The sequence below is a fragment of the Rhododendron vialii genome, chromosome 5a (genome assembly GCF_030253575.1).
Source record: "Rhododendron vialii isolate Sample 1 chromosome 5a, ASM3025357v1".
Classification (NCBI taxonomy): domain Eukaryota; kingdom Viridiplantae; phylum Streptophyta; class Magnoliopsida; order Ericales; family Ericaceae; genus Rhododendron; species Rhododendron vialii.
The window spans coordinates 6,693,342-6,716,583 of NC_080561.1; the positions used below are offsets into that span (position 1 = coordinate 6,693,342).

General features: G+C 39.1%; 4 protein-coding genes across 14 annotated transcripts; 1 reads left to right on the top strand and 3 right to left on the bottom strand.

The window, feature by feature from the left end:
• Positions 1–1,403: 1,403 nt before the first annotated feature.
• Positions 1,404–9,288, bottom strand: LOC131327036 (transcription factor ABORTED MICROSPORES-like). 5 transcript variants are annotated; one of them, XM_058360001.1, is made up of 10 exons: positions 9,161–9,288; positions 6,628–6,730; positions 6,176–6,352; positions 5,716–5,797; positions 5,545–5,613; positions 3,878–4,223; positions 3,354–3,547; positions 2,955–3,236; positions 2,496–2,672; positions 1,407–1,857 (listed from the first exon to the last, which is right to left on the bottom strand). In XM_058360001.1, exons 2-10 carry the CDS (start codon positions 6,723–6,725, stop codon positions 1,639–1,641), a joined length of 1,644 nt encoding a protein of 547 aa, XP_058215984.1. In that variant the 5' UTR covers positions 6,726–6,730; positions 9,161–9,288; the 3' UTR covers positions 1,407–1,638. The 5 variants fall into 5 exon arrangements, with proteins under 5 accessions (XP_058215985.1, XP_058215984.1, XP_058215982.1 ...); XM_058359999.1 differs by lacking the exon at positions 9,161–9,288 and adding an exon at positions 7,737–8,664; XM_058360000.1 differs by lacking the exon at positions 9,161–9,288 and adding an exon at positions 7,299–8,664.
• Positions 9,289–9,346: 58 nt separating this feature from the next.
• Positions 9,347–12,121, bottom strand: LOC131327039 (uncharacterized). Of its 3 annotated transcripts, XM_058360008.1 has the most exons (3): positions 12,095–12,121; positions 11,996–12,055; positions 9,347–10,442 (listed from the first exon to the last, which is right to left on the bottom strand). In XM_058360008.1, exon 3 carries the CDS (start codon positions 10,418–10,420, stop codon positions 9,509–9,511), a length of 912 nt encoding a protein of 303 aa, XP_058215991.1. In that variant the 5' UTR covers positions 10,421–10,442; positions 11,996–12,055; positions 12,095–12,121; the 3' UTR covers positions 9,347–9,508. The 3 variants fall into 3 exon arrangements, with proteins under 3 accessions (XP_058215991.1, XP_058215990.1, XP_058215992.1); XM_058360007.1 differs by having other exon boundaries at positions 11,996–12,111; XM_058360009.1 differs by lacking the exons at positions 11,996–12,055; positions 12,095–12,121 and adding an exon at positions 11,810–11,903.
• A 1,228-nt stretch (positions 12,122–13,349) lies between these two features.
• On the top strand, positions 13,350–19,133 carry LOC131327040 (uncharacterized). 5 transcript variants are annotated; one of them, XM_058360011.1, is made up of 9 exons: positions 13,379–13,584; positions 13,794–13,854; positions 14,791–14,916; positions 16,094–16,243; positions 16,630–16,802; positions 16,972–17,212; positions 17,696–17,832; positions 17,924–18,152; positions 18,752–19,133. In XM_058360011.1, the coding sequence occupies exons 4-8, from the start codon at positions 16,120–16,122 to the stop codon at positions 18,149–18,151; spliced, it is 903 nt and encodes a 300-aa protein (XP_058215994.1). In that variant the 5' UTR covers positions 13,379–13,584; positions 13,794–13,854; positions 14,791–14,916; positions 16,094–16,119; the 3' UTR covers position 18,152; positions 18,752–19,133. The 5 variants fall into 5 exon arrangements, with proteins under 5 accessions (XP_058215997.1, XP_058215995.1, XP_058215996.1 ...); XM_058360012.1 differs by lacking the exon at positions 14,791–14,916 and having other exon boundaries at positions 13,369–13,584; XM_058360010.1 differs by lacking the exon at positions 13,794–13,854.
• Positions 19,134–20,402: 1,269 nt separating this feature from the next.
• On the bottom strand, positions 20,403–22,081 carry LOC131327046 (14.7 kDa heat shock protein). The gene is made up of 2 exons (XM_058360020.1): positions 21,674–22,081; positions 20,403–20,933 (listed from the first exon to the last, which is right to left on the bottom strand). Exons 1-2 carry the CDS (start codon positions 21,834–21,836, stop codon positions 20,635–20,637), a joined length of 462 nt encoding a protein of 153 aa, XP_058216003.1. The 5' UTR covers positions 21,837–22,081; the 3' UTR covers positions 20,403–20,634.
• Positions 22,082–23,242: the final 1,161 nt, after the last annotated feature.

A 23,242-nucleotide genomic window follows, 5' to 3' on the forward strand; every position in this document is an offset into this window, starting at 1 on the left:
CCATTTTTTTTTAAAACCAAGATATGGGTGGAAATTTAGGTCAAAAGCTTTGCACAATGCTAAACCCTTAGTCTTACTCAAGTATAGTTTTTATGTATTCCCTTCAAAATTTGGGTTAAATTGACACATTTATAAATAAGAAAGTGAAACGAGGTGGTGAGAAAAAATGATTTTAATTTCTCCTCATTTGGGTAAGAAAAAGGGTAAAACTCAAAAAGATAGGTAAAATGTTGTGACATCAAACATGGTTTTTTAGTGCTTTCACAAAATATTTTGAGTGGAGATGCTCTAACTTGTGTGGCTAGGGTGGGCAAAAAGTCTTCAAACCCACGAAATCGACCCGCGCCACAATGGAGGATGAGCAAGTTGGGTTTGGCAAATAAACAAGCCAATCCTGATTCATTTACTAAACCGAGCCAAGCCTCAAGTTCCTAGGGCTTCAAACGAGCTGATCAAAAATAGGGTTGGCTTGAGCTTGAACTGAGCCACAGAAAATAGGCTCGCGCTCGGCTCTTGATCAAAACGTCAGTAGACAATACTCACACTCATTTGCAGTCCTGATTCACGAGAAAGAATAAAACAGAAAAGTAACTCTTGGGGCCACCTCACCCCACGCGTAAGCGTGTGAAACAACTGTGGGAGGGGGGGCCGTAGAAATTAGTCTGAGGTGCGCACAAACTGGCCCGGACACCCTGCATTACCAAGAAAAAAAAGAGCAGAAAAGTACAATGCGAGATTAACGGTTCACAAAATGTATGATGCAATGATGGATTAATTACTACCATGTACACAGATCAGCAGGACAAGGGTTACGGAGCAGATGAACCCAAGCATGGCCATATTTTTCTCCCTTCTGTAGACTGCAGTAGCTCTGGCGTTTGAGATACGATTTCTCTGCTTCGCTTCGTTGCGAATTGTATATAGTTTGAGGAATTCGTAGGATCTTCTCGTTTTAGGTAAACATCGTTAACCATGTGGGATCTATGTGTGCATCCCACAAATTTGTATCCAGGTTGTGCTCCTCTGTCTGTGACGGTAGCATTGTTGCTTGTCTTTTAACTAGGCAAGAAGGTTAATTTCTTTCCGATTTTAGATGAATTTATAGGTACTTACAGCTAGCATTTACCCTCGACGAACCATTTACCCTCGATGAATTTATAGGTACTTACAGCTAGCATTTATAGGTACTTACAATTTATGTCAGAGAGTTAGTAGGTTTGTAGTGTGGAAGACTTGAACCATTTACCCTCGACGAACTTACAGCTAGCATCACCAAGGAAGGTAGCAAATTTTATTAGAATTGATCAATGAGAAATAAAAGAGATCAACTTTTTTCTTTATTTCTCATATTTTCCCACAATTTCTCACCTTTTTAAGCTATTCAGAAAAATACAAAAAAAAAAAAAAAAAAAATTCTCACTCTTTCTCACTATCCATGAATGAACTCTTGGAATCCATTATAGGGCAAGAAAAAAGGACTGTCATATACTAATAGTATCAAATTGGAGAACTCCAGTCTTTTTTGTTAAGAGACATGTCCATGAAGCTCATGCAAGAGCTCACAAGGAAACAGTTAAGAAGTTAATTGAAAGCTGGAAATGACACTTTTATTTGAATCACCCATGCCATTTAGTACTATCAGCGATGAAGTTGGTGGAGGTTGTGAGAACTTGTTTGGTGGTTGTGGAGGCCGTTTGGATGGTCGCCGCCGCCGCGATGGTCATGGTGATGGCAGTCCATGCCATCCTGATCATTCTTGGATGTTTTAGCCACTTGATCCGGCCACCCTCCGAATCGCGTTATCTCAAGTAAGGAGTCCCTGACATAGTCTGCTTGAACCATTTCACTGTCCATCTTCTGATTAAACAAAAAATAAGAAGATCGATCAAGGGAAAGATTTAATCACACCCCACGCCAGTTTCCTTAAAATCAAACTAGTTTCGTTTGTTTTTTTGGGGTCAGCGATCCCCTCCTTACCTCAATCCACCATACTCCCTTTTGCGGGCCCATCCCAACCTCATATAATAGTCCAAACTGTTGATCTCGAACTTGTTTTACAGAAGAACATTCGTGTGAAGAACATTAGTCGGAAGACTCAGCTTGATTGAATATCGATAGATATGGGATTAATTGTATGAAATGGCCGACCAAATACAGTTTTTCAATTACATTGTTCATTTCGTACGAATTATTTGCATATCTAATGATATCCAATCAAGTTGACTTTTATACAATGTTCTTCCGTGCAAAACGTTCGAGATCAACAGTTTGGACTATTCATGTGGGTTCGGGATGGGCCTGGAATAGAGAGTATGGAGGAGAACATGGTCTGCCCCAACAATAATTTCTTCGGAAAGTACATGCTCTAGTGCCATGACGCTTCATTGTATTCTGGATGCGCCCTACAGGACGCTCTGCATGGAGCTACTTTGCAGGGTTATCGATTTCCATTGTATGTGCTCGAATATGAGATGGCGTGTTTTGCGGATTCTTACCTTAACTTGGAAAACGTTTGAAACAAGAGATCTGCAGCTAGTTACATTCACGTTTGTTACTTCCAAGCCAAGAGAATTCAAAGCCTCCATCAACCTCACAAAGCCCCCACTCTTGTGCTCACAAAATACCTTGACAAAGAACTCATTCTCATCTATTTGTGCCACTTCCACTTGAGGCTGCGATTTCACCACAACATATATATGCTCATAACTAAAGACAGATAACATAAAACCAAAACTGTTTTGGCACCATTTAAACTATTTGTAGGGCCGGTTTGTGATAGCGGTGAATACAGTTTGTAGATTGTACGTAGCTTTGGATTCTGCTGTAGATTCTTGATTTTCGATTTTAGTAGAAGCAGATAAACATGTTTACTATTAACTGTAAAATCGTTATTAAACAACCCCAAGGTATTGACTGAGTGGTCTTGACTAAATTGATCATGTGCTGTGCAGTACCTCCATTTGACGTGACTTATGATCATAAGCATCCGAATCGTGTTTTCGGTTTGTGGGTTCTGCAACAGAACCATAGCTTGCTGCTCCCATGTTATTACCACCGACAAGAGTGTTTTCATGTTCACGTTTCAATCCGGCATTCAGTATCTCAGACCGGCCATTGTTTTTGGTACCTTCATCGTCCCCTGACTGCTCTTCAAGTTCAAGTTGGAGATCACTTACTTGTTTCAGCAACTCCTTCACAAATTCAATTGCGTCGCCAAGGATCGAAGCTCTATCCAACTAAGAACAAGAAACTCCATTAGGAATCAATACATAGTCCTAGTACCATGGCCTACCCCATTATGTGCACAAGTCATTTGTGTGTGTGAAAATTTTGGACATGGAACTTGTGAGTACCTTGGTAATTATAGGGACCAAAGAGCGAAGTGTATATAGCCGGTCATTGAGTTTCTTTCTTCTCTTCCTCTCAGCCTGCAGGTTTTTCGACTGAGGCCCTTTACCCGTCCTCCTCCGGTACTTGGCATCATCTTCATCTTCATTTGCATCACTGCAATCGGATATCGACTCTGATCGACCCATATCATGTCTACCTGAACAGGAGCGGCTCCAGGATTTTAGGCCAATAGAGACAAAAATGTACTAAAAAATTTGTATACAAAATATTATGTAAAATAAAGATATGTATTCTGATTGAAGCTTATTGGGCCTAATGTATTTTGTTTTATTAAGCTATATATGATCTACTTACTCCTAAATTTAACAGAAATTTTTGTTATTTCGGCTTTGTATGAATTATCCAGGGCAAACAATATAAAAAAAGAATCAAATTACATGGATAAAATTGTAAAATTTGAGTACATTTTCTTAACCCAGGAGGTTTGCTTGAACCCCCTGAAACACTACTACAGCCGCCCCTGTACCTGAATCCTTATCAGTCTCCTTGTTAACACAAGATGAAGATCCCACAGTCATAGGCTTTGCAATCGAATCCATCTCCAGAAATCCGTTACAGTTTGATCCATCAAAGAAGGATGGTTGTGCGAAATTCATCGGAGAATTGAGCTGGATTCTATCTGCAGTGATGTCGTATGGCAGGTTCGAATTTTCCGGCGAAGGTAGGAATGGATTATTGGTCAGGTCTATTTGATTGTTTTCGCTCATTGAGAAGTTTGGATCCATATTGCTTGAATTGATCATTGATTGTTGTTCTAATAAGATGGTGCACTGAGATGAAATGTAGTCTATAATTTCTTGATCTTCGGGTACCTATAACAAAATAAGAACAAAAAATCATTAGGAGTTATTCAAATTTCAAGAAATTGAGTTTGGGTTCCTGTTTTCGATTGATGATTTCATCAGTGCTACCTGTCCATGGTTTGAGCTGGGGTTTTCTTAGGATCCTCTACTACCTAGTTACGGATAGGACTATTATGCCGACTCCTAGTGTTGGTTTGCTTTGGCAGTGTGTTTGAGCCTGCTTTTCGCAGTACCTCATGTCTTAGATCTAATAGTTTTGGTTCATTCCTGTTTCTTGTGATGAAATCTTTCGCCTTTGAGTGTTTGAACTGAAATGAAATGCTCAACTGTTGATCGAAAAATCCTACACAGATTTTTTTGCAATCGTTATGTAATTTCAAATTGAAACATCTACCATTGAGACAAGAATGTTCCTGTCATCGTCCTGTATATTACTTGTGTGTGGATTGTTTAGAAGTAGCTTCCATATGAGCATGGATTGTTTTCCATCACCGCTATTGCAAGTCCCACCGTGCGTTAATTGTAGTGATTTGAACTGTATATCTTCTACTACTCACAGACTAGTATATCCACGCCAAAAATCAATTTGATCATATATATATATATATATATATATATATACACACACAAATTATCAAGTGAGGGATCCCTCACTTTGTTAAAATGCGAGACTTTCATTTCCCGATCAAATTTTGAAAATCCGAACCGTTCAATGTGTGCAGAACGTGATTTTAAGGGTCCCCGCGAGAAATCAGCGAAAAAAATGACCGGAAAGGGCTTCATCAGAGCAGTTTTTTTTGAACCGTTGAATGAAAACTGCTCGGATGAAGCCCTTCCCGGTCATTTTTTTTGCTGATTTCTCGCGGGGACCCTTAAAATCACGTTCTGATCACTTTGAGCGGCTCGGATCATCGAAATTCAATCGGGAAGGGGAGTCCCGCATTTTAAAAAAATGCGGGATCTCTCACCGGAACCCGACTGATATATATATATATATATATATATATATATATATATATATATATATATATATATATATATCGAAAATTAATTAAATTACGGTTTATAAAATCAACTGTCATGGAACACCTTTAAAACTATTGACAGTCCCCTAACTGTCAAGTTTATAAACCAAAATCCAATTTTTGATATACTCCGTCCGATCACACTAATTTTTTGCATAATTATACTACTCTGCGGGTCCCACAAACTGAATGAGGCCCACAATGACTGATGGAAACCGTGAGGTTTCCACCCCTGCGTACAGAATTGAACCTCATTGAATTAATCCAAAGCAATGAAAGACAAATCAGGAGGGAAAGTGGGTCACTTGTTTGGCAACAAATAGCTCAACTAGTCCAATTGGAACTGGAATCAGCACCCTAGTCCCCACTGTTTCCTGCGAAGTGCAAAGGAATAAGATATCAATGCATTAGCTTAAGACAGAAAGGGCTGTGGAAATTTGATCTTTGGAATGATGGATTTAGGAAGGGAGTCTCACTTCCAGAGGATTTGAGTCTGAGTTATTAGCAGAGAAGTTCAACCATCTGGCTTGGTTTGACATCAAGGCCTGTGCATAAATCCTGCAAGATTTATCGGTATGCTAGATAAAACCCGCGGGTAATTATTTGCTTCCGATACAAATTTTATTTTCGATTACCTTCATTTCAAATTCAAATCGCCGCTATTATTGCATCTCTAAGTACGTAAACATAGATGATTTGTACATAGAAAGGTTATCCATACAACAAGGTACATAGTGTTGATTCAAAGTTAGTGTGGTGCGGGCAGTGAGTCACACCGAGAATAAATTTAGTCGCGATTCAAAGTTAGTGCGGTGTGTGCAGTGAGTCACACCGAGAATAATATGGAAATTTTTGCAAGAAAGTTACTTGAAGAAACTAATTGTGCTTGTGTGTACATATGTGTGTATTTTTTTAGGAGAGAGAGAGAGAGAGAACCCAGAATCAAGGGGAATGGAGGGAGGGAATTCAGCAAGAAGATCACAAGGTTTGGTCCTTGGATGCTGAAACATGGCATCTCTGCAATGAGTAACTGAGGAAACAGTAAAAAGGTCCTCTCCACCATTTTGCATGTTCTCAGAACCAGCACAACAACAATCCATCCACTCAAGAAACCTATTAAACAAACAAAAAAACCAATGAGATATAGGGCTCGGTTATCGCGGTTTCAAAATACGTAACGATGAATATGGCATTATAAATGCATCAGGAGAACGAAAAAACCGGTGCCCTTGCCATGGATATGTAATATGTTGTACATATGAATTTTAACTTGTACGGGGAAACAACTCATACGTATGCGATTTTCAAACTTTCTGGAATAGTTGCTAATGTAATGAGAGCTAAGTAGCCTATACATATGGATTGTATTATTTAGCTTCTGACTAAACCTTTGATCTTCAGCCAACTGCCAAATAATACAATAGTCCCAGCTTTTGAAATTCACAATGGGCCTTAGCCTCTCCAACAGTTTTCGTACAAGGTTCATTTTTCCTGCAACAAACAATCCACGTGTGAGAGAGAGAGAGAGAGAGAGAGAGAGAGAGAGAGAGAGAGGAGGAGGAGGAGGAGGAGGAGGAGGAGATCGAAGAAGAAGAAACTCCACAATTGGGAAATCAGAAACCATTGGAATTTTCACGTACATGTTGGGAATTGGGCCAAACCAACAAAAATGCAACGAGCAAAGATAATCTAGATATAGAAAACAAGCACAAGACACAGACATTTATGTGATTCCCCAACAAATTGTTAAATACATCCACGCCTCACACCATTTTTTCATTATTTATCGAATGAAGAAATAATACACATTACATCGGTATCGCGAATGGCAAGTATAAATTCATATCCTGTGATTTGCATCACAAATTACTCAAACGGCTCAGCGAAGTGCGACCCAAGTTGAACTAGGTTTTCACAAGCCCAACAAAAAAGTTACTACAAAACAGAGGATCCCCTGTTCCCATTAACATGGGAGAGCTTGTCAGCAAATCAAAAGATACATTAAAACATGAAGTTTCCGCAAAATCTGCTTACGTTATGCATGCAATCAAACAAATACCTGACAAGAAAAGGTTTCTTCTCTCAATCTGATGTTGGGTCGAGACCGATCCCAATCCACACCTCTACGCACACAAGCGCGCACACACACAAGAGATTGAGAGAAAAATCACTCTATATATAACTCATATATTCCCGGAACCACGACCGCTTCCTCTCCAGGGAGCCACGACCGGCCCCCCTCTCACTCTCCTCACCCTTTCCCTCACATGGCTGCACCACTCCCCTCCTCTCTCTCTCTCTGCTCACACATACATATATGGCAGGAAAGAAAAAAGGAAACAAGGAAGCATGGGGAGGGATCCCCTGTGTCACTTACACGTGGGAGAAACCCAACATCTGATTTTGCCTCTTTTGGTTGAACAAAGTAAGTAAAACAAAAGAAGGATGGAAATAGAAACAAAAGTGAAGTGGGCAAAACAAAAGCAGAGATCCATACAAGATTCGGTTGACAGCAATGGTTAACCGCACGATATCATCTCCAGAGACAAAACCCATCTCATCCCACACAACCCCATCTCAGAAAATGCAGAGCAAAGGGTCAGTGATTACTTTGTGAGGAAGAAACACAAGATGTAATTAATCATAAACTAATGAACTTTGTTTCGTTTTATTTGGAGAGTTTGGCTGTTATGCATGTTGGTAATTTGGTAGGTGAAGTGCAGAGCATGCATGAGAGAGAGAGAGAGAGAGAGAGAGAGAGAGAGAGAGAGAGAGAGAGAGAGAGAGAGAGAGAGAGGTTTTTTTTTAAAGGAGTTGTTAAAGAAGTAGAGGAAAATGAGTATTATTATATTGGTAATGAGGGATGAAGCATATTGCATGAGCTATGATGCCGTAGAGAACTCTAACTACCTACAAAGTTTTTCATTCGTTTTTACAGAGGCTAAACATTCCGAACCTTGGGGTCACTGGAGGGGATAATTATTCCGTACTCTGGGCGTATACCCCCTCTCTCACATTACATGTGGAGCTTACATGTGGGCTCCCCATGTTATGTGAGAGGAGGGAGTATACTCCCGAAGTATTGAATAATTTTTTCATTCGAAGGTTTGCCCAATCGTTAACTTCAAGGCCCCGGAAATTAGTCGAGGTGCGGGCAACTTGGTCCGGGTAGGGCTGCAAATGAGCTGAGCTTTACCATGCTCAAGCTCAGCTCGCCTTAATTTACTTAGGCTCGAGCTCAGATCAGCAATCACAGGCTATTTTGTCAGATAAACCAAGTTACTCCAAACACCATGAACATTAGGTTCAACGTCTCCTAAACTGATACTAAAATTTAGGGTATAATGAATGATTAACCCTTTCCCCAGCTCCTCAATACATGAAGCACCACAGGAAAATGCCTCTTCAAATTATTAGCAGCAGAGAATGGCTTACCCAAATAAAAAAAAATGCTGCCTTAAAGGAACCTCTGTTGCTACAACCCCGCCAGGCACCAGGGACGCCGAAGAAAATCATCTTCTACCTCAATCGGCTAAATCATTCAAAGTGTCAGGACAAGAAGGCACCAACCTATGAAGTACCGACACTAGTAACTGCTTCCCCAATAATAGACACAGAAAATAAGAAAGTGGGAGAAAAACGTGGACTCTCCAACTCCACAGATGACGGAGAGCTAATATATGCCCGTTCCCTGCCCTGCAACTTGGCCAAAACAGTAAACTGCGCAGAAAGACTGGATTTGCCCTCAATAAAAAAGGTAACAAACAAAAGAGCCAGGGGAAAAACCGGAAAGAAATGACTCAAGATGGTAAGCGATGCCCGGGCAATGTAAAGAGCAGCATTTCCTTTTGCACAGAGCTTCTAGATTTGAACTGTACTCAAAACTTCTTAATAACCACATGCATACTTAGAGAAACTTACCAAATGATGGATAGCCTCTTTAATCTCTTAACCTAACATATGCAGTAACAACACCACATATCGAGATCATTCGACCAAAGCACAAGACCCTCTGTTTGAAGGAAATTCCACTGACCCAGAATGCATCTAGGACCTGCATAAAAAACCTGGCACTACAATGCCTAAAAGTGAAGTGTAGTACGACGGATGAAAAAAGAAACAAAACAGTTGTGTATAAATTGCCATTGGGACATTAGGGAAAATACCCTAATTTTGAACGAGCAAAAATTCGATCGAAACTCAACCCAGCTTCCCACAAGATGGAAAACTTGCCATTCAATTGGTAAAGGCAACAAAATAACTCATCTTTCAGTACTTTCCCCTCAATGAATGCCATTTCAGTTTCAACTGGTACCACAAAGGAGGAATACCCAGAATCCCTGTTGCCAATCTTGGATCAAACACATCAAACTGCACACGATTCAGGGAATCCAATAGAACCTGGGCAGGCACAGCAGGTAAAAGCACTGCCCGAGCTTCCTTAGGCACTGTTGCAGCTAATTCCCTGGCCTTCTGGAGATGTGCATTAGCGGTAGTTGACATCTCAAAAACGGCATCACACATTCCCTCATGAGAGTCCATGCGAATCTCCAGTGGACCCCCCTGGTTAACCAAAAGTCCATGGTTGGCTGCTACTTTAGAGGGAATATAAGAACACAGACGATTGCGACTAGCGTGGTATGGCAACGACTTAAGCAGCAAAAGAAGGCCACTAGCCTTTCCAATATGCGAAGCTGCATGATCTGCGTCGGTGGATTTGATACCCCCTGCTTGAAGTGTCATGTACAAGATCGTTGATACGGTGTCCTCCGCATATTTTTCCAAATCTTCAATGGTTTCTGGGATTTCGTTAACCTCTCTTTGTGCATCGTTGATCCGCGCTTCAACTGACCGCTTCAGCCAGCTTTTGCTGGTTTTGTGCTCTGATATTACTGATGAAAGGGCCTGAGCTGTTGGATGCTCAATTAATTTGTGGGCAAATATCTTGTCTATGGCTTCTCGCCACCAAAGTAGGCGCATAAGGCCGATTTTGGGATCAGAAGCAACGTCCATAGCTCTTGCTGTTTCGACGTTGAAAGCGCGGAGAGCAAATGCAGCCTTGCGCATGCTTGGGGGAAGTTCGAGGAGGCAGAGGTAATGATGGTAGTCATAATTTCGCACTTGTTGTACACAGTAGGAGAATGCTGACTTTATGCCACCAGAAGCAGAAGCGCCATTCATTAAATAATGATTATGGTACCTCCTGCAAGTGAATAAGATACTTAAAAAGCCAACAAAATCAAATATTTGAAGGGAAAAAATGGAGAAAGAAAGTTTGAAATATACAAATGCGACACATGGTATATGGACTGGATTAAATCATTGGAGTCTTACGCAAGATATCAACATCTCTATTAGTCAATGTCATATGCAAAAGGCTCTCATGTACACTAGAATCTGCAAGAGGCAACATTACTGGCAATTTCATGGATAGGTTGCTTCGCATGACTCAGAACCTACACCGCTATTATATTCAGCTGAACAATTTGCAATACTAAAGCATAGCATGTGTGAAAGGTAATAGCCTTGCTCAATGTACACCAAAAGGAAGAAAGCGAAGACCAATTTTCAAGCATGAACATCAAAGGAATTAGGCTACAATGAAGATTCAGAAACCCCAACGTTAACAACCAAAGAGAGTAGTGCTTAAGTTCCAAGGATAAACAAACTCAAAAAAGCTACAAACAAATACGAACTCCCAACCAACCAACCAAGCAAAGGAACAAAAATCAGAGTTCTCCAAGAAACAAATTCAAAAACAAATAAAAGAAAAACAAAACAAAAGAAGTGCGAGTTAAGGAGAAAGAATAACTGTGTGACATGGTATGGATACCAAATAAAACGGTTGGAGAAATGAGAATTGCATAAATATGTTTCCTTTACAAGATCATGCACTCTACTTCGTTTCAACATCAGGGCTCAAGTAGTAACGGCTCAAGTAGCAGCGTGCATGGCCATTGCATTAAAAAAATAGTTAAGCTTTCAATACAAAGGTTGAATTGTCGACTGAATTGAAATCCATATCTAATAGTCTGTACTTGATGTTTGGACTTTTGACTCAAAATATCCATAAAATCGCATAGGTTTGTGATGGCCTAAACTTTTGGACCTGGATTAAATTAATCAAAGGAAAATCCAATGACTAAATTCCTCAATATGGATTTTTCTTAGACCATACAACTTAAACTGGGAAAGGTACATATCCAGCAAAAAATTCTCTCATCAAACTCTGAGAATCCCAACTTGCGGAGTTTTAAGCTTTCCCACACTTGGTTAATTCCACTATTGGGATTTTTCGAAAGGTCCTGGGGGAAGGGAACTGAATTTGATCCAGCAAAGTAAGGGAAAACTAGGGGAATTCCCACAAAAGGCCAGCAACTAACTTTGTCAAAATGGAAACCAGAAACCATAGACAGCTATGCCATATTCCATCAATAATCCTCTCATCTAAACTCTGAGAACCCTAACTGGCAGATTTTCAAACTTTCCCACATTTGGGGAGTTCCTCTATTTGGATTATTCGAAACGTACTCACGGGAAGGGAACTAATGCAGCCTGGTAGTGGAATACTTGGTGAATTCCCACAACAGGTCCAGCAACTAGGTTTGCGAAAAAACAAACAAACAAACCAGAAACTATAAGTACTGAACCTCTGAAGCTAATGCGTTCGGGAATCATAAACTGGAATAGTCAGTCAGTGTACGCAGCGTACATTCATAAGAAATAGCGAGAGAGAGAGAGAGAGAGAGAAATTACCCGTGCAGACAAGGCGGAGGAAGATCGGTGAATGGCGGAGGAAGATCGGCAACGGGTGCGTTGATTTGGGGTGGTGAGATCGGCAACGGGTGCGATGATTTGATTTGGGCCGGTAGTGTGCTGGCGTGCGTGCGGGTTTTCAAATCAATTGCATTGCGATACGTGTCAAAATAGTGGTCTCAATCAATAAAATATTTCGACGTGGCGCAATGCAATTGATTTGGAAAAAACAAATGTTTACACCGGCGGTATAAATAATTTATTCTCTATGTTTTTCACATATTTTGCACATACATTTTTGTGAGGTCCATGTCGGGATCTCACAAAATAATCCGAACAGTTTATCTTTTTTTAAATACTTTTTAGAGGGTTCCTGTAAAAAATCAGCTCTAACGGATATCGGGCAAGACAAAAAGATTTTTGAGAAAGCCCTTACCGATATCCGTTAGAGCTGATTTTTTACAAAAACCCTCCAAAAATATTTAAATAAAGAAGAGCGATTCGGATCATTTTGTGAGACTCCGATATAGTCCCCACAAAAATATATATGCAAGATATGTGCAAAAACATATGTGTGTGAATCATTACTGTTACTCTAATTTGAATAAAAATCGCCCAAGACACCACTGAAGTCGTTACTCAAACTCATACTACTAAATCTACTCAACATTTTTATCAAATTTGGTTTGAATCAAATTCTTACTCAAATTTTGAAGGCTATTTTATCCTTCTCAAATTTACAACTATGCCATTAATGAAACATTTGCTCAAATTTATGCTTATATTTGCATTTGTCCATGGATTAGTTCGTACTCCCTCCGTCTCATTTTATTGTGCCTGTTTTCTTTTTGGACGTCTCATAAAATTGTCTATATCTCATGATTTATAATATTTTATATATTTTATATATTCAATATAGATCTTGTTTGATATGTTTTAATTAATTTTTTTAAAAAAAATTGTAAAAATTATAAAAAATATTATAAATTGTAAGATATATATAATTTTTGTGAGGTGCCAAAAAAGAAACATGCAAAATAAAGTGAAACGGCGAGAGTATCAAATGAAGCTTTTGCTCAAATTTAAATAAGAGATGGAGATGCTCTTAGGAGTATTTTTAAGTAATTATTTTTTGATAAAATAAGTACTAAGTAATTGAAAAAATAGGTACTTATTTAAAAAATTCGTACTTACTATAATTATTGGAACACGCTAAAATTATGAAAACATAAGAATCCTAAACTTAAGTGTGTGTACCTGGTGCAAGTTCGGACTCCCGAGCAGAGACTCGAGTTAAGTTTGTCATTGCTCAAGTTTGGCTCGTTTGGTAAATGAGATATAAGAAACCGATTTCAATCTTTTTTCAAAATTATAAACCAAACCGAACAAAAAAACAGAAAAAGAGGAGAGAAATAACAGTTTGAAAGGTTGTCCGAGAAGTACTGCGCTGCGTCGTACCCTCTTCGAAACGGAAAAAAAGTCCTGCGGGTATACACGCAAGTCGGCAAACTCTCACCCCCTCCCCCGCGAACAACCACTGCACTGCAGTGTCCACCGTCCACCGCTCACCACTGCACCGCACCACCAAGGTTCCTCTCTCTCTCTCTCTCTCTCTCTCTCTCTCTCTCTCTCTCTCTCTCTCTCTCTGTGAAATTAGGGCTTCGGATTGGATCCTATATTGAAACATGGCAGCTTCAAATTAGGGCTTTTCATCATGAATTAGGAGCTGTGTTGAATATTTTTCTATCTTTGATTGCTAAATTACGGCTTCTTATACCTTCTTTCTTGAATAAACTAGGGCTTTGATGTATCTGGATTGCAAGGGGAAGTTGGGGCCTTTGGTGTGTTGTGGTTGATTCGTAAGCTGCCTTACGTGTTTTTTTGTTTACTTAGTTTGTGGATACTAGGGCTTTTTTCTGGTTAGGGTATTCTATTATCATAATTGTCTTTTCAAGTCACGGAAAATACTTCGTAGGAGAGTTACTCGGACCCTTTTTTCTTTCCGGGATTGCCAACGATCCTTGAATGTTTCATAAGCGGCCTTACGTGTTTTTTTGTTTACTTAGTTTGGGATACGAGGGTTTTTTCTGGTTAGGGTATTCGATTATCATAATTGTCTATTCGAGTCACAGAAAATACTTCGTTGGAAAGTGACTCGGACCTTCTTTTTTTTTTTTCAGGATTGCCAACGATCCTTGAATGCAAAATATTTGAAAGTTTTTTTTTTTTTTTTTTCCCTCGGCGAAAGTTATTAGTATTGTTAGAATAGTTAGATTAGCACCTTAGTGGAGTGAATCTTCCAACGGAAGAGGGGCGCTAGTGTTGTAAAAGTCGATAGGTGCTAGTCAGGCGGAAGAGGGGCGCTAGTCGGCGCCTAAGCCGATTTTTATATAGGTGCCAACTAGTCAACCACATAGCCCGATTTTTAGAACAGAGCTCCTTAGTCCTAGCACCTAAGTGCACCCACTGATGCCATTGGCTCTTGGCCAAAACATTCGAAAGATGAAAGCTCGTCAGGTTCAATTGTACAAGTATATATGTGACACTTTATAAACTTTTTGTGCTTATGTTTGCAAACCTTAATCAAAATATGCAGTATTAACTTGTATGCCTGGTTTAGAAACTTGATTATTGATTTACTTGTCATTTGTGGTCTTAGTTTTTAATAAAAATATGCAGCATAAACTTTCATGCCTAGTTTAGAAACTTGAGACTTCTGCTAGATTATTGGCCTTGTCATTTGAGATGATAATATCTTGGTTGTGTAATGAACCTCTCCATTGCATTGGTCTAAGGGAGATTAATCTTATGACTGGGGGAAAAATGCAAAATGGAGAATGATATTGATTTGGACTGTCGAAAGGTCGCTTTTAGACGGTTGGATTGAATCCGGAGGCAGGTTTGACAAGCCTGGTATAAAGGTGAACTGGACTTTCTTATTCCCCTTCTTTGTCTTATGGTAATTGTTGTCCCTACACCATTTAATTGTTACTCTTAGAAAGTTCTGATTTTGGAATCAGTTCAGTCGGATGACAATTGACAACTGCTCTCTCTCCCTCTCTCACTCTGAGTGTGTGTGTGTGCGTGCGCGCGTGTCTGTGTCTCTGTGCGGGTGCAATGTATGCGCATACGATTTTGACTTCATATTGATTATTTTATTTTTCTATCAGATTCTCTCTCTCTCTCTCTCTCTCTCTCTCTCTCTCTCTCTCTCTCTCTCTCTCTCTCTCTCTCTCCGTGATTTGAGAAAGAGTAGTTTTGGTTTGTGGTGATTTCTGGCTTTCAATATACTGAAGCAGAACCTTGCTTACTGTTCGGAGTTGAGTTCCAGTAGATAGAGTCTTGCCATTCTGTGTTTTATGGATCTTGTGCATCTTTTTCTTATAGGAATATCTTTTTACTCTTAGTCTTTGTTATGACGCAAACCAAAGCTATGAACATATCTAAGAACATGAGTACGTAGCCAAACCAAAGTTTATTGTTATATTTCAGCCTAGGAAAATATGGTTTTGATCAAATGATTAGATTGTTCATACATTAAACAAACTATCTACCTCATTACCTTGCAAAATTATACTTGAGGCTGCTCAAAACTGTTGCACTTAATTTTTTCAGTTGAAGAAAAGAATGTGCATTGCTAGACCACATCAAAAGGGTTTCTGGAATCATGATTTGGGTTGGGATCCCATAATTTCCCTGCATGATAATGTAGCATTATAAATTCATGAGTTGTATTGGGAGCATTCAATCTTCATTTGTTGGATTACAATTTTCATTAGTTACTTTAGGAGGGATTGTATTTTTACTTTAGCTAGAGAACTTAAATGCTATGAAACAAATAACTAGGTATTGATGTTCCTTATGGCTTTTTTTAGTAACTTGTTGAACGATTTTGTTACCATGTCCATAATTTTGAAGGGCGCTACTTTTCAACTTCAACTTATTCTGTGTGAATATATATTTACTTGTACGTTCTCATGAATATCTCCTCTTATATTCTAAAATACTAATCAACTAGTGGGAGGCTGGGAGCAAACCTGGCTGGGGAAGGTGTAATTAAATCCAAACAAATGTTCACATATTGGTTACTTTCTTCAGGCAATCCAAGCAGTATAGAGCATATAATGACTGAAGAACGAAGAGCGCATCCAAATTGCAGAAATGCATCAAACCTTTATCATGAATGTAATGATTATTGCTTTAAAGTAATTGCTGAAGCAATGGCGCGGAATGATGCAAAAGAACAAGGCAAGTTATTTTTTGTGGTCTCTTTGTTTGACAGATTCCTAAAAACATTCTTACATTCATAGATTTAACGATGGATAACTCTTATCTGATAGTTTTTTTCCTTCGTTGTTTTCTTATTGTCATTTATTTGTTCACAATGATATTGTATCTCATTCAGTACGGAGATGAATGACTCAGTCCATACTCTTTGCAACTATGTTCCCCTTCTTATCACAACCCAGACAGCCTGAGATCTTTAGTTTCTAGGTGTTAAATTGAGAGTAAAGACAAAAAGTTAACTGTATTTTGAAATAAAGTCATTCTAGGATTCTTAACTCAATCAATGCTTATACGTCTTGGCTGTTTATCTCTTAACTTTCCTAATTATATTGTCTACACTTTTTCAGAAGTAAGTCGAGCTACATTTTCTGATCAGGCTGAAGATCTGCATGATGAAATAGATGATCTTCAAGAGCATCAGAATGGGGACAGTGACAATGTTGTTGAAAAGAATCCTGAAGTTGATTTCTCTAACCTCTCCGGGAGACAGAAAAAATTGTTTGAGTTGAAGCTAAAATTGGTAATGATCAGTCATAGTTGATACATAATTGTCTCTCTGTTTCCCGATTTTGACGGCAAATTCTATTTTTTATGAACATCATGTTGACTTCTATTTCAGTTGTCAGGTTATTTTTATGCTTTGTTACTTACCATGTTTTTATCCCATTGTGGGGTCTACACCTATGCAGAATGAGGCAAAAAAAGCCAATCAAATGGCCATGGTGGCGGAGAAGAAAAGGATGGAAGGTCCAACAGAGTCTAGGGGTGTCTCTAAAGAGAAGTGGATTGAGGAGAGGAAGAAAAAAATTGGCAAGCTTTTGGATGCTAATGGTTTGGATATGACTAAAGCATATATGTTAGACACAGAAGAGATGGCAGAGGCTAAGTACAAGAAATGGGAAAAAGAGCCTGCTCCATATGGCTGGGATGGTATGGTTTTTCTTCTTGTTTGTGTATCTGAATACGTTTCACTTTGCGAGTCATACATAATTCCTTTCCTTGGATGTTTATTTGCATCTGAACAGAATAGTCTTCCACCCTGAACTTCACAAGCTTTGATTTACTAATCTACTTGTGCTAGGTGCTATCGTTAACTTTGTCTCTTGGAAGATTATTGTTATGTTGGAAATATCTTTCCAAGAACATGTGTGATTTCAGATATTTCCCGCAATCTGCATTTGCTCTTGTAATGCTGGAAAAAGCTTTGTTGAGATTCAATAACAATTTTTCTTCTCTCCACCATAAAGAGAAGTTTTATTAACGTTTCCCACCTTCTTCGATTTCTTACTTGCTTGTGTGTGATCATATCATGTTTTCCTCCTTTTTGTTGCATACTTCGGAATAATGCTCTGGGAAGGAAATATAAATACGGTGTGATAGTGAAATTGACATTTTACCCTCTTGCTTGAACAGTTTTTAATCAGAAAACATTGTACAATGCTTACAAGAAAAGGACAAAGAACGTTGAGATTGACATTGAAGAGTACAATAGAATGAAAGAAGCTGATCCAGAATTCTACAGAGAAGCTTCAAGCCTTCAATATGGAAAGGTAACCAGTTAACTGTGGAAGTCTTTTGTGCCAACTCGGGCTCAATACAAGGAAACTTGAGTAAAACTCATTGTTTACACCTATTTGACAGGCCCCGAAAACTTCAGATGACAAGATAGAAAAGATGGTGAAGGAGCTCAAGGAGAGAGATGAGAAGCGCAACTCATTCAGCCGGAGGAGGAGGTTCCGTGATGAGAAAGATATTGACTCGATCAATGACCGTAATGAGCATTTCAATAAGAAGATTGAGCGAGCCTTTGGTAAATACACATTGGAGATCAAGAATAATCTCGAGAGAGGAACTGCTTTGCCTGACTAAGGTACTTGAAGATACAGTGCCACATCTTTAACTCGTCCATTTTAAGCATGTTAGTCATCTTTCAAAATGTGTAATGTGCCTTTGTTTTGTCTGCAATTCTAGAAATGTAATTGGATGGGAGAGATGTGCATATTTTGTGAAAATTCCATTTCATGTATTTGTTGCACATGTTGACCGACTTGTGTTTGGTTTTTTTTAGCATCCATAATCGTGTTTATTTCTCTTTCATCTTGTATTCTTGGCGTCGACTACTACTCATATGGTTGTGCTTCAGTGGTGGTAAATAGATTATTTGCCTATGTTCATAATTTTCAGAGCAGGTACTTGAATTGATTCTCCCCCGTTGTTTCCTTTCATTCCTAAGCTCTCTTCCTGCCAATCTTTGTGATCCGAGAAAAAAATTGAAGTTTAACTCTGTTGTTTAGATCTGAAGATTGAAGTGTGTTAAAATTCTGAACCCAGGAGACATAATTAAATGAAGTTCGTTTATTTTCCTCGAGTGATAAGATCTTGATGCATGCAATTGTAGCACTTATTAGCATCACAATCTGTTCGCACCCTGTTCGTTTTATTCTGATTTGTTGTAAGGCTTTCTTGCAGGTACTTCTGTAGCTTCTGATTATATACAAAATGGTGGAGTTTGGTTAAAGTATCACTCTCTCATCCTTCAGACAATCGGAGGGATGCTGTATTTGCTGGGATGAGTACTCTTTCTGATTTGATTCTGTATGTTAAGTTGTAAACCTAATACTGCAACACATCTAGTTTTGTCACTGGAAGGTGGTGGGGGTTTCCATTTGCCCATAGAATTGAAACTTGTTTAAAGGCTGTTTAAGCTCTAAAATTTCATTTCCGCTCGTTTTCTTTTTCGTATTATGGTCAGTTTTGCATTTAAATCTTATCGGTGTGTAGTTCATTCCTGTACTTGAGGACTCCGAATTTCCATAAATTTGCATCGCCAACGGTACTCGATTTGATTCAATGCGTTCACGGGGATTTGAATTTTACTTCCAAACAAGAGTTAGGTTATGCCTTTTGTCCTTTTACTTTTTCCTATCAAGAAATCTAGGGTTGCAAGTTGCTTTCTAGTTTACAAGATGAAAGATGGAAGAGGAAGGACTCTCACTCGCTCTCTCCTAACCTTACTGACAACCCCCTTTGCAAGGGTGGGTTTTTGACGTTTCTCTATGACTGGTTCTGTTTTGCAGAGAACTTATCAGTCGACTTTTCTGCCAACCTCCAAAACACTGGACAAAGCCCTCCTTTTATAGGAAAACAGGCTTTCACTGGAGCACAAAAATGGCGCGCATCGTTCCGTTGTGGTGTGCGCTGACTCAGTTGTAGCGTGCGTGACTGTCTTTACAAGACTGGCCTCGTCATTTCAGGCGTACAATCTCGAAAAGGTGCTAAACTAGTGTAGTGTGCGTGACTGTCTTTACAAGACTGGCCTCGTCATTTCAGGCATACAATCTTGAAAAGGTGCTAAACTAGCGTGAGACTAATATTTATTGGGTGCGCGTTATAACCATCTAGCGTACATCGCTTCCTGCCGAATATCCTGGTTTTCCAGCCAAGGCTCGACTCGAACACTAAGTGCATCCGTTTCCTTCAAGTTCGAAAGGAGTTCACATTCGATTCAATCGCCCTTTCTCTACGCTACCTGCCGAATATCCTGGTTTTCCAGCCAAGGCTCGACTCGAACACTAAGTGCATCCCTTTCCTTCGAGTTCGAAAGCTACCTGCCGAATATCCTGGTTTTCCAGCCAAGGCTCGACTCGAACACTAAGTGCATCCCTTTCCTTTGAGTTCGAAAGGGGTTCACATTCGATTCAATCGCCCTTTCGAGGTTATTTTTGTCATGGGGTAGCATCTTCGGGACTAACCTGGGGGGTCCCAAATGGGGTTCTGCATCGATCAATTTGATTTTTGAATGAAAATAGTCGACCAACCCATAGGTGAACCCACAATACTCCATAGCACCCTTGTATTAAATGTACACACCGTGAGACCTCACGCATGAATGAATGCAGTTAACATAATGTCTCGTCGATGAGAGAAACTTCTTTACGGAGCAATCCGTAAATGAAGTTTACGGTGCTCAATCGCGTGTATCCAAAAGTGTATTAGACAGTCCGAATTGAAAACCAATTCTGACCGGTAAAAATTACTCGTTTTGTTATCGGTCAAAATTTAAAAAAATAGATTTCAACCATTGATTGCCGAAATGGACAGCTAAGACTGTGCAAAGCCGTGAATAGATTATGCTCTGCCGTGAATAAGTTTCTCTCTCATTGTCGATACATGTCATGGCTAAAAGTTTCCACCCCTACAAGGAAGCAAACTATTTCCATCTCTGCATCAACAAAGCCATTCAAATAGTACATATATATAAACATTTTTATACATCCACAATGTTTATGTATGTGTTTGCAACATAATTTGTTTATATATACCTAATGAAAGAAATTACAGAAACCAAACATCTAATTCTTCACCCTTGGGACCAACAACCATAGAACTCCATCCTTAACCTCTGCCCTAACTCCATCCGAATCAAACCGGTCTTTGTCGAAACCGATGGACCCTCCGAAAACCCGACCTTGATAATTGTATTCGGGTAGCTCGGAGCCTTGAGCATGGAAGTAAATGAAGCCAGACTCCGTCCACACTTTCATATCTACCTCGGCAACGCCTGGCACATCCACTCTCATATAGCATTCGTTTTCTGCCTTATCAACCCTGCAGGACCCTACCTCTCCGCTCCTCAAAAATGGGTTTGGGCCTGCATCAGCGAAAAAATCTTCAATGCAACGGTTGTTTGTAACGCAAGTAGTGATAAACCATAACGTACCCATCAAATTGTATAAGTTCGTTCTCTCCTTAAATTATTGTCAAAAAAGATTTGCATTTAATTTGCAGAGAGTATAGAAAAATCATCGAAATTGAATTGGCTGCTGTGAAATTATTTCACTTTTAAGGCGTCAAAACGATATAATTACACTATTTTACATTCCTAAAGAAAATGTGCATCTATCTAGTGAGATTTTATCAATGTTTGGTAGGTGCCATGGTCTCGACCACCACCCTGTCTCTCATCTTTCGGTCATCAATGTGTCTTAAAAATGTTTGTGCAAGAAAGTAAGGTTGCGTTCTGGTAAACTTATAAGTTTGAAACTTATTTCGGTATTTTTTATTTTTCGTAACTTTTTGTTTAGCTTTTCGTCATAATTTTTGGATTAATCGTTTGGAAAAGTATAAAAATATGGACCGATGTTAAAAAAATTCAAAAAAGACTGCACAAACAATACAACTGTTTTATACTTTTTCGTCTTAATTTTTTTGGCTTTTGGTCATAATTTTGTACTTTTTAGACTTCTCTCGTCGAGACACATGATCAATCTAAAAAAAAAACACTCGAATCTAACAAAAATTCAAAAAAGACGAACAAAACACACGAAACAAGGAAAACAATCAAGTTTAGAAGAATGAGGCCTCAGTCGGACGAGATTGAGTTAGACATACCAAAGTCATCGCGTTTGGTGGATTTGCGTGGCGGGGGACCGGTGCAGAATGTTTGATGGGCAAACACAAGTTGGACGGGAAGGGGGTGGCGTTGGTGGCCTGCGTGGTGGCGGAGCAGCTTGGATATGAAGATTGGGGCACTCGCTGCCGCCTTAGAGCCCATTTTCTAGGTAAGGGTCTGAATATTGGCCCGGTTTTGGGGTGTGGGATGTTTTTCTTACTTTCTATTTATGCCCAAAGGGAAAGGGGGGAGATTAAGCCATCCCATATTGTTTGGAGTCGAGAAAGTATCGGCGGTTAACGCGCACGGAGACAGACAAGAAGAGGAAATAATTAAGAAGAAAACGAGAGGGAAAATTAAAATTTTCTCTTCCGCTCCTCTTCCCTCCCCAAGTTTCAAACAGAGCCTTAATATTTTGCTTCGTCCATCAGAGTTGTCTATTATAAGAGAAGCTTGTCCAATCAATATTAAAGTTGTTTATGACCGTTTGCATTTCTAACCCTAATCTGATTCTCCACACCGAAACGTTGTTTTGTTGTCTATAAAATTAGTTGGGTTTTTGCTTAAAGATTGAGTGCTGCATTTAGACCTAGTTTAATAAGCATTCTACAATGGAATATTGTCCATACTTGATGAGCGAAATAACAATTTTACTAGAACAACAAACACATTCTCAAAAATACTTACAACATCTGTGGGCTCCGCACACACTGGACATCTCCATTGTGTTGGGTCCTACGAATTCAGATGAGCAATTGAGTAATTCACCTTTACAAATTTAGAAAATATACCTACCGATATTTGTTTGATCGAGCTGATTTTTTACAGAGCTTCATAATTTTTTTACAATTTTTTTGGGTATTTTTTTTTGTATATGGTGGGACTCGGGGTGGACCCCAGACGGAGTGCGGTCAAATGTGTGGTAAGGGTAGACTTAATGTTGTACTAATTTGACTCGGGGTGACTTCATGTAACAACCCATATTTTTACCATTAATAATATCGTTTTAAATAAATAAATAAATATTATTCGTAATAATTAAAAAATTCCTTCCTTAATAGATATATACAAATATAATTACCTTATTTTTATTTTTTCTTTACAATTTGCATGCATGCATACATACAAACTCCTTCTGTCTCTTTCTCCTACTCAGTCTCTACTTTTTCCCTGACCATATATTCGTCCTTATCTCGTCCATCTCAAAGCCCAAGAGATAGAATTTTCATTAATTCAATTTTATCACCATCTTCAAAATTTTCTTATAAATACTCCATCACTCCGACCCTAGGGCATACCACGATACTCCCCACGCCCCACCAGTCCACAAGAGAGAGAAAAATCGGAGAAAACCAAGCTCCAATCCGTGGAGTTTTAGAGAGAGAAAGTGAGAGAGAAAAGTGGGTTTGTGTCCAAAAACCAACCGAAACCCAAATTGACCGTTCCAAACTTTTTCCCCAACCCCAAGCATCCCTAAACATCATCCAATTCGGACCCAAGGTCGCCCGATCGAAGAAACCGAAGTCATCTTCTCCAAAAAAAATTCAAGTTTCGTTTTTAATTCAATT